Genomic DNA, 10,024 nt, shown 5'->3' with positions numbered 1-10,024 from the left:
TAATTCAGATTAATCCTGCATAATTCCCCTCACTCCAGTGAAGCAACAGACATTCCTGATGACTTTGTGAGTGAACAGTGCCTTGTGACCTGACGGCACTGAGCCCACATTCCTCAGCAGCCAAAAATCCCACTGACTTCCTCGGAATTTCCAAGCGACCAAAGAAATGCAGCCTCACGCTTTGTTCCTGTACCTGCCCACTGTGACGAAAAAACATCATGTTCTCTTCAAGGGATTTGGGATTGGACTTCTGCTTGATTGAGAGTGTCATAGTGAAAACTGACCTCACTATCACTGGAGGGGCCTGTTAAAAATTTTAAGTTAATTTATACAATAAATGTCATGTCACAAACTATTCGCTAACAGACTGAAAAACATGCATTTATAACTATCAAATGTTTCTAGAGGTGAAAAAATCTCATTTGTTTTTAAAAAGTAGCTTGGTGCAGGTAGAAAACTTTAAAAATAACTATTTACAGCAAAAATTTTTTAAAACCCACAGAATATACAAATAAAGTATTGCAATGTTCAGACATGTTCAACTACTATAGAAAAAATTGTTCTGAACAACTAGAAGTTAGGATTCTCTTGCTTCTAGCAGTTTTTTCTCCTTTGCCACTATATATTAGAGGACATTTTCATCTTGAGTGAGAAAAAGTTTCAAGTTCATGAGAGTTATGTGCTCAGTGTAATTTTCAAAATGCAATTGATTATATTTCCTCTGATTTAATATACGCATTAATATAAAACGCATTTCAAAAATCCAGTATGTTATCTCTTCTGAGTACTACATATTTAAAATGGAATTGGGAATTTAAAGAGATAATTAGATCAAAAAAAAAAAAATCCCCGTGGCATGGCTTCTGAACTAGTCATTCATAAACGCTTTTCAAATCTATTAATTCTACTCATGATGAATGCAAGCTACCCTGCCAAATCCGAGGAAATTGCTTGAAAGACCAACATCCATCAAAACCACTAAGTTCAAAATTAATTCCAAACAGTCTGATGTACTGCTTAAACAATACGACACAAAAAAAGAAAAAAAAAAAAAAAAAACCAAAGACCAAAATTCCCTAAGACCCTAAGAATATAATTCCAGCAGAAAATTACACCCCGGTGGTAACAGTAGCCCCCAGAGCAGTATATACTGACAAGGGTAACGCAACAGGCCTATACTACTGTTTGGAAACACGCATCAGATCACCTTACCAGCAGTTTTGCAACACTATTTGTGTGCCTCTGCCCTGCCAAAAGTATCAGGTTTATTATAAACAAGCAGATTACAGAATCACAGAATGATATGGGGTTGGAAGAGACCTCTGGAGATCATCTAGTCCAACCCCCTGCCAGAGCAGGTCCACCCAGAGCAGGTTGCACAGGAACGTGTCCAGGTGGGTTTGGAATGTCTCCAGAGAAGGAGACTCCACCACCTCCCTGGGCAGCCTCTTCCAGGGCTCTGCCACCCTCGAAGTAAAGTTCCTCCTCATGTTTAGGTGGAACTTCTTATATTCAAGTTTGTGCCTGTTTCCTCTTGTCCTGTCCCTGGGCACCACTGAAAAAAGACCAGCCCCATCCTCTTGACACCCTCCCTTTAAGTATTTATGAGCATTGATCAGATCCCCCCTCAGTCTTCTCTTCTCTAGGCTAAAAAGACCCAAGTCCCTCAGCCTCTCCTCGTAAGAGAGATGCTCCAGACCCCTCATCATCTTTGTAGCCCTCTGCTGTACCCTCTCCAGCAGTTCCCTGTCCTTCTTGAACTGGGGAGCCCAGAACTGGTCCCAGTGCTCCAGACGGGGCCTCACCAGGGCAGAGCAGAGGGGGAGGGATGACCTCCCTCAACCTGCTGGTCACACTCTTCCCAATGCACCCCAGATCAGTTGCACAGCATTTGAAGAAGAGGTGCAGTATTCTCAGGAAGTACCTAACGACTTGCAGAGCCACGAACAGGAGGCGGGTGTCAGGCAGGTGTCCCAGCCGCTGCTGGAGCAGGCTGCTGACACCCACAAACCCTAGTGTATGCCTTCCAGATAAGAGATCCAAAGCCGGAGGGGAAACACAGTGTCACAAAATCAGGTATGTGAACTCCAGATGAAAACTCAACAGAAAGACTTTTTCGGAAACCCTTGATGTCACATTTTTATGGGATGTATAAAGGATATAAAATATGTAAAGAAAATGTACCTTTTTACACAAATTGTGCTGTTTTCATTTTCTCCAGAATACTGTACTTCCGTTTACATACACAGGTCACTGTAAAATAGCGAGATGCTGTTTTATTCCCACCACTGTTTAAGAACAGTGATTTCATTCCCCTCTTTCCCCCCTCTCCGGCAAATTCACTCACCCCTCATACCCGTGAAACTTCACACGGCGCTCCACAACTAAACTCGTTTTGTGGCCGCATGAGACACATCTGGTGGCACAGCGAGGCCTTACGGTGGCCTCAGGTGACACCGCGTCAGCATCCCCCTACCTGACAGAGCTCCTGGGGTTTCCGCGCCCGGGGCGAAGACCCGTCGGCGTCGGCTTCCCTTCCCTTCCCTTCCCGGCCCAGGGGCAGGCAGACCCTGCCGGGGAGCCCACTCCCCCTGCGCGGTTTGCCCGGCGGCTGGAGGCCCCGAGGCCGCCCGGGCGGCTCGGGCCGCACCGCAGCGACGACGGCCCAGCCGCCCTCAGGGCGCCCCCTCGCTCCTCTCAGCCCCGCGGAACTACAGGTCCCAGTGGGCACCGCGACGCCAAGGAAGGGCGGGGGGGGAGGGCGGTGTCGGCCGAGCGGGAGAGGCGGTCCCCGCCGTGGCGCGGCAGAGGGAGGCGAGCGCGGCGGCGAGCAGGTGAGTGGGGCTACTCGCCTCCCCTCCCCTTTCCTCCCCTCGCTTGCCCGCCCGCCCGGCAGGCGGGAAGGGGTGAGGTGAATGAGGGAGGGAAGGAGGCGGCTCGGAGCTCGGGCTGGGGCGGCCGGGGGGAGCGCGGAGCCCCATCGTCACAGCCCGTCCCGCGGCGGTCACGGCCGGCCCCCGCGCCGCCTCCGCGCCGGCCGGTGGCGCATCTCCCGCCCACCTGTGCGGAGGCGGCGGCGCCGGCGGGCGGTTGGGCCGGCCCCCGCTGGCGGGCGGTTGGGCCGCAGCTGAGGCGAGGGCAGGGGCCGGTCCCGCTCCCGGTGCGGCTCGGGCGGGACGGCGCTCCACTTCCCCGGGGCGGGGGTGGAAAGGCGCCTCCTCACCTCAAGGGTGGTTCCTCCGCCGGTGTCCGAAGCCTTGCGACCGGGCAAGGTTTGTCAGGCCCCTCCGGTACCGCTGTCTGGGCGGCCGCTCCTGAAGTTCCGCACCTGGCGGCCCCCCGCGGGCCTGCGGCGGGTCCCCAGCGCTCCAGGGCCCTACCGGCGGCTGGCGGGATGCTGAGAGGTCGGTACGGGGTTTTGTGTGGGTTTCGTTTCGGTTTCAGTACCGTTAAGTGGCAGGGAAAGGTAGGCAACGTAAGCACATCTCACTGTGGAATATCTGGGGGGGGCACCTTCAGAGTTGTTTCCAATGTGGTGACAGGCTCCTTAGGGCAAGGATTGCCCTCCCCGTGCCCGTGTGTGTGTGTGTGTGGTTTGATAAATAGGCCCTAATTTAGAGTTCGGAAACAGGTGAAACAACGTCGTTAAGTAACTTGAGTGAAGTCGGGGCCAAAAGATAGTCTTTTGTAAAAGCTTTGTAAGTCCCAACCCAGCAAATTGTCTCCTTAAATAGCCCACTAGTTCTTCAGCAAGCATTCCGTGGCGGGGCTGAAATCCTAAATAACAGAGATCAGCCCAACTGCATTGTCCAAACGGAGACATACCCTGCGTATCCACATCGCAAATAGTATTGCATCGCTAAAAGTCTTCTAAATCCAATTAGAACTGTTAAATAAGGATTGTTTGGTTTCTAATCTATTATCCTCGAATTGTATGGCTTAACATGTTCCTCGCTAAACATACAAACCATTAGCTTAAAAGGGTTTGGAGCTGCGATAGCTGCAAGCTGAAGGCAAACCCTTTTTTAAGTGGTTTTATTATAGCCTGTTTGCTTTGCCTGCAAAAAGGGAGGTGGCTGTTGTAAACACCCTGGAGGGTAAGTTAGTGTCATGCTGGTTTGTAGCATGTGATGATAGGATTCCTGGGACTCTGTCCTATCCCATTTCAGATTTAGCCATTCAGTACTTCTAGCAAATGTTCTCTTCTCCTTTATTTCACTGTAATTTACAGTTGGGAATCAAACTAAACTAAATATGGGTTCTGAAGAGGAAACAAATTTCTTATAAAAAAGTAAAGCAAATATCTAGACAGGGAAGAGTGTGGAGACTGGATTATCTCTTAGGTGCTGTAAGCGATCTGTTTGTTCTGAAAATTGATGTTGTGCAATGATTCTCCTGGTTTAATGCAGTGACACATGAGACCAGTCTGCAGGGAAGCTTGGTTAGTAGAAGACTGTGTGTACCTAAATCTTCCCTCCTTGCTGCACCAGTGTAAGCAATGAGTGATATGGTTTGTCTGAAAGTGTTTTATCAGATTTCTTTCTGTTACTTCTGTTGCATGAATTGGCAGTAAACTTCTATATTCATAAAAAGGCTTGAGTGCTAAGGTTATGACCCTCATTTGAGCGTTGTATCCTTTTTCTGATGTTTAGCCTTTATAAAGCGCAAATTAATGTGATTTTAAACCCTGTTGTGATTCATAGCACGTAATTATTTTAGATATTTGGCAGTTGTGATACCTTTACAGTTTAAGATGGATTTACATACATATATATGTATTTATGAGTCTGGTAGATTCTAATGTAATATGTAGGTTTCTTTTTTCTGTTTTCTTGACACACACACAAAAAATCAAATTAAACGACATGGCATGCTCTCTGCTCGCTTGACCTGATGTTCCTGTTACTCTTCAGAGTTACAGGAATCTGGGTATACCATTGGTAGTATGAGCCCCTTTTTATTTATCTATAGGTATGTTTACTGTGTCAGATTGAGTCAAGAATGTCCTTTCGAAGCAGATATTGCGATCATCTTGCAGAGTACAAAAGAAACTAAACCAGAAAGTGTACCCTGGGAGCAGACCTAACGCAGTCCAGCTGCTAATAAGCATTCAGTCAGTGCCAAATTACTGCTAGTTTAACATAAAAGCTGCTGAAGCATCTATAGTGTAGATGTGGGGTAGTGCTTTACGGATGCGTTTGTAAAGCGCTGTTGAGCTGTATTGCTTGCCCGTAGAGCCACAGCCTTTCACTAATGCACGTGCATTTAAGAGTAGTAGTAAGTGTGTTAAGTTCTTGACTGGCATTTCACTTTAAAGAAAGAAGTTCTAGAAAAGACACTGTTCATAAGTATTGTAACTGGTGAAAATGTCTTGGTGGTTTGTGGTTGGTTTTTGGTTTTGTGAGGTTTTTTTTTTTTCCAAAAAGTGCTGAAAAGCACAGGCTTTTTTTCTTCTCAAAATTCCCTGAACGCCCAGGTGAATTTACAGGCCTACTTTTCTTTCCTGGTTCAGTTTCATAAAGTTACACAGTAGAAGACAACAACCACTTTTTTTTTTTTTTTTTTGTATTTACAGATCCTTCAATTTGATAGAAACATGGACTCAATTGGGTTTTTCTGTTTATAGGGATTTAATCTCTCACTTGCCAGGAGCAGAGCTGGGTGGGGCATTCTTTAAGGGGATGCTCTTAATTCCTTATGCTGGTAACATAGAAGAATCACTAAAGCGGCGAGTGAAAAAGGAGTTAACGTTGTTCAGTGTTTCATGCAGATGAGAATATTGCTAGAGAAAGTCCGCAGAGAATACTTGTGTCGTGATATTTCTACCTCTATTAAAAATATTTATTGCAGAGTTTGTTTGAGGGAGAAAACAGATGGGCTTACTGAGATACACGTGGAAAAAGGGATTTAAATTTCATTCTAGCTCCAGGAGAATGTCCTGTCTCCCAAGACAGGTGTGACTTGCTTCTTTCAAGTTATGTGAGGCTGAAGCCGGCCAGCTGTCTGATGCGTGGGGTTAAGTCACACAACCAAGCACAGGACTGTGCTGCAGCAGAAGCTGCTGGAGAGTCCAAATGCTGCACCAGACCAGCAAAGTCGGTCAGCAGGGGTTTATGATACTGACAGTTCCGCTGCCGAGTGTCCAGCCTCACGCCACGGTGAGGCAGAGGTGCTCCCAAGGAGTCACTGCCAGTTTGAAATCGTTCTCGTTGATCAAGCTCCGTGAGCTTTGTGACATACAGAATGTGTGGAGGTTTCCCTGTTAGCTGAAAGGATGAGGAAGTTTGGGGGTTTTTTTCCTTCACTCAAGGAATTCTTTCAAGAGCATTTTTTAGTCTTTCTTGTTGGTGCTGGTTCATTTCATATCCATTTCCTTATTCATGTTCTCTAAGATTTATTTAGAACAAGAGAGTGAAAGCATCACTTCACCCTGGTAATTAGGAAACACGTTTGGGTTTTGCTCCAGTAGATGATGTTGCGTTAATGTGAAAAGGAATTTAGCAGAAAATAAACCCCCTTGCGTTCCAGCTTGTCCTCGGATATCAGAGGGGCTGGGGGCAGCTGGGTTTAGATTCTGAGTGATGCCTAATTTGGCACTACAGGTCCGGTCACGTTCAATGTGTTGAACTATCACAATTACAGATGCACAATAGTGTGATGCGCCTTCGGTCTAGCCGCATTCAGTGAACTAGCACAGCCAGATTTAAGGAGTTTGGTCGCATTCAATGAGAACTCTCACGGCCAGATTAATGTTTTGTGCAGTTTACTGAGGCAACAGAATTGCAGGTTCTTTTGGATTGCTGGTGATAATACACTGTCTGCAAAGCATGTGCAAGTAATACAGCAGCGTAAAACAACTCGAGTAATATAGCAGCGTAAAACAACCCTCTATAGAGACTTCTGTTCCCCAGGGAAGCACTCCATCCACAAGTGTATGGATCTCACCCAATAGGTGTCCCTATGGCGGGGGGGGGAGAAGAGAGGCTCAGCCCGTTGACTGCTCCCAGAAGTCAGCAATAGTCCATAGAATCATAGAATCATCTGGGCCGGAAGGGACCTTCAAAGGTCATCTAGTCCGACCCCCCCCGCAGTCAGCAGGGACACCCCCAACTAGACCAGGTTTCCCAGGGCCTCGTCGAGCCTTACCTTGAATGTCTCCAGGGAAGGAGCCTCAACCACTTCCCTTGGCAACCTATTCCAGTGTTCCACCACCCTCATGGTAAAGAACTTATTCCTAATGTCTAATCTAAATCTGCTTTTTTCCAGTTTAAAGCCATTACCCCTTGTTCTGTCACTGCAGGCCTTTGTAAACAGACTGTCTCCAGCCTTCCTGTAGGCCCCCCTCAGGTGCTAGAAGGTTGCTATGAGGTCTCCCCGGAGCCTCCTCTTCTCCAGGCTGAACAACCCCAGCTCCCTCAGCCTGTCCTCGTAGCAGAGGTTCTCCAACCCCCTGATCATTTTAGCAGCCCTCCTCTGGACCCTCTCTATCAGGTCCATGTCCTTTCTATATTGAGGGCTCCAGACCTGCACACAGTACTCCAGGTGAGGTCTCACCAGAGCAAAGTGGCAGAATGACCTCTCTGGATCTGCTGGCAGCACTTCTTTTGATGCAGCCCAGGATGTGATTGGCCTTCTGGGCTGCGAGAGCACATTGCCTGCTCATGTCCAGCTTCTCGTCCATCAGCACCCCCAAGTCCCTTTCCTCAGGGCTGCTTTCTAATACCTCATCCCCCAGTCTGTATTGATAGCGAGGATTGTTTCTTCCTAGGTGCAGAACTCTGCACTTGCTTTTGTTGAACCTCATGAGGTTTACTTGAGCCCACCTCTCCAGCCTGTCCAGGACCCTCCAGGTCCATGATGGTGTCATCCTGACTTGTCTATGATAGTATCTTCCCTAACATCCCTCCATTCTTAAGCCATCTTTATACTACTTTTTACCTTGCAGGAGCTTGAGTGACTCAAGTCATACATACCTTTTTTATGATTGGTGTAAAATGTCCTCGCTTCGCATTTAAAGGTATAGACAAACAGAAGTTCAGAGCGCAGACTCATTGAAGGGTGGTCGCACCTTGGAGGCGGGTAGCTTTTAGGTTGGAGGTGTGTTTTGGTATTATAACGACATTATAATGAGCAAAGTTCAACCTAAGGACAGGATTTTTACAAAAATAAGAAACTGCTGGCTCAGAGTAACAACTATGCTGTTTATCAGTGTTCATGGTACCCTAAGTTCCCATTCCCTGCGCTGATGCCCAGAGTTTGGCTACGGTATCTTCACACCACCCAACTTTCCATGCTGGGTTTTGTCACCCTGGATTCTGCTGACTCTAAGGTTGCAGCATGTGCGTAGGGAACCACGGTGGATCACGTTCCTTGCATGTCAGCTGCACTCCAGCCTGGAAGTTTCTTCAACGCTGTGCCTCTTTTTGTTTCAAAATGGAATGTTTTAAAATGCGAATATAACTATTTTCTAAGCCCCCTCCAGCAGTTATCCCACAGATGATCGATTATATATATGATGTGAATTGGGTCGATGGTTTCCCGTTTCACAGGCACCTGCAGTCTCGTGGTTGATTGGGATACTCTTGGGTGAAACAGGTGGTGACTCGCTTCCTATTGATCCAAAGAGGTGGCATCTAATTCGCATCTTGTAAGAGCTCTTCTTTGGGAACCTTCTTAAAATGAGGAGATGGTGCCTTTTTTTGGCGGTTTGATAGTGCTGTCTTAATTTTCTTTTGCTTTCTTTAGAAATGTGCACACAAAAGATTAATTTTGGCTTGAAATGGTTTTCTTGAAGAAAAAAACCACAAAACAAATCTTTTGTTTATCTTCCTTCGCTGAACTTGATTTTCCCATTTTAATCTGCTGGAAGGGAAAACTAGGTGCTGTTACAGCACTGCTTTTGATGGGCGTGCTTGTAAAACTTAATTGCTCCTATTCAAGCTACGGAAAATGTGCCCAGTCAACGTTGTTACGAATGTCTAAAGCATTATATGCAACAGAGTTGTTTTGAAAAAATATTTTGAAAAAAAAAATTTTGCTTTGAAAACAGATCCATTATACTTCAGTGAATATGTAATATATGCAAATATGTTTTCACCTAAGTTGTTTACTGTGTTGTCTTGTGATTCACGTCATCCGTGTTGTCGCATGCCTGTGTGGCTCATGTAGTCTGCTCTGGGTATCTTACAGAAGCAATTCTGGGACAAGCCTTTGTACTGTTTCTACAACAGCTTCTTAGATATGCCTAAAGATTGCTGACTTATTTTCAATAAAACAAAATAGCACTTAAATCACAAAGGACAAAACGATTTTTCTCGTTTGTAATCTTACTTTAACTTTCATTTTAATAGCTTTGAAAAACAACTCCTGTAAAGCTTGTCTCAAATTGTAGAGATACAATTGTAAAGCAGTTTTTATGTGAAGCCAAATTCCTCGTGAAAATATTTAACCATCAATATTGCTATATCTCAGTGCTGCTATAAATTCTTCCAAAGCAGTATTTCAGTGTGGCTTTCACTTAAAAATGACAACATTCTCTGTCTTTCACTACAGGTTCTGTTCTTGACAAGATGAGAAATCATGGTTTGTACAGCGAATGAACCTTAAACTCCTGGACCAAAAACTGAGGTTGTTTTCATGAAGGATGGCAACACCATACGTTCCTGTTCCTATTGGAAGTTCATCATCCAGCTTTACAAACAGAAACCAAAGAAGTTCTTCTTTTGGGAGCATCTCGACGAGTTCCAGCTCCTCAAAAGGACAGCTAGAGGACTCTGCAGTTGGTAGTTTTAAAAAGATGAGTGTGCCAGACCAGACTGGTTCTACGTCATCTGTGTGTAGCAGTCCACTTGTTAGGACTAAATTTACAGGCCTGGATACATCCATGGAATACTGTACTCAGCCCATGGACGAAATAGAGCAGAATACAGATTCCAGGAGCTGGGAAGATCGACCATCCACACCTACTATACTGGGCTATGAGGTGATGGAGGAAAGGGCGAAATTCACTGTAAGTTTTGGGGAT

At 46.0% G+C, this 10,024-nt stretch overlaps 1 protein-coding gene across 1 annotated transcript in view; it reads left to right on the top strand.

The window, feature by feature from the left end:
* Positions 1 to 2,772: 2,772 nt before the first annotated feature.
* Positions 2,773 to 10,024, top strand: part of SNX16 (sorting nexin 16) — a 31,730-nt gene continuing 24,478 nt past the window's right edge. The window contains exons 1-2 of the mRNA XM_074145612.1: positions 2,773 to 2,834; positions 9,553 to 10,009. Of these exons, the coding sequence (XP_074001713.1) occupies positions 9,644 to 10,009 (366 nt within the window). The 5' untranslated portion in view covers positions 2,773 to 2,834; positions 9,553 to 9,643. The remainder of the gene's footprint in view (positions 2,835 to 9,552; positions 10,010 to 10,024) is intronic.

Source organism: Numenius arquata, chromosome 3 (genome assembly GCF_964106895.1).
Source record: "Numenius arquata chromosome 3, bNumArq3.hap1.1, whole genome shotgun sequence".
Taxonomy (NCBI): Eukaryota; Metazoa; Chordata; class Aves; order Charadriiformes; family Scolopacidae; genus Numenius; species Numenius arquata.
This window is presented reverse-complemented; position numbering and strand designations above follow the sequence as displayed.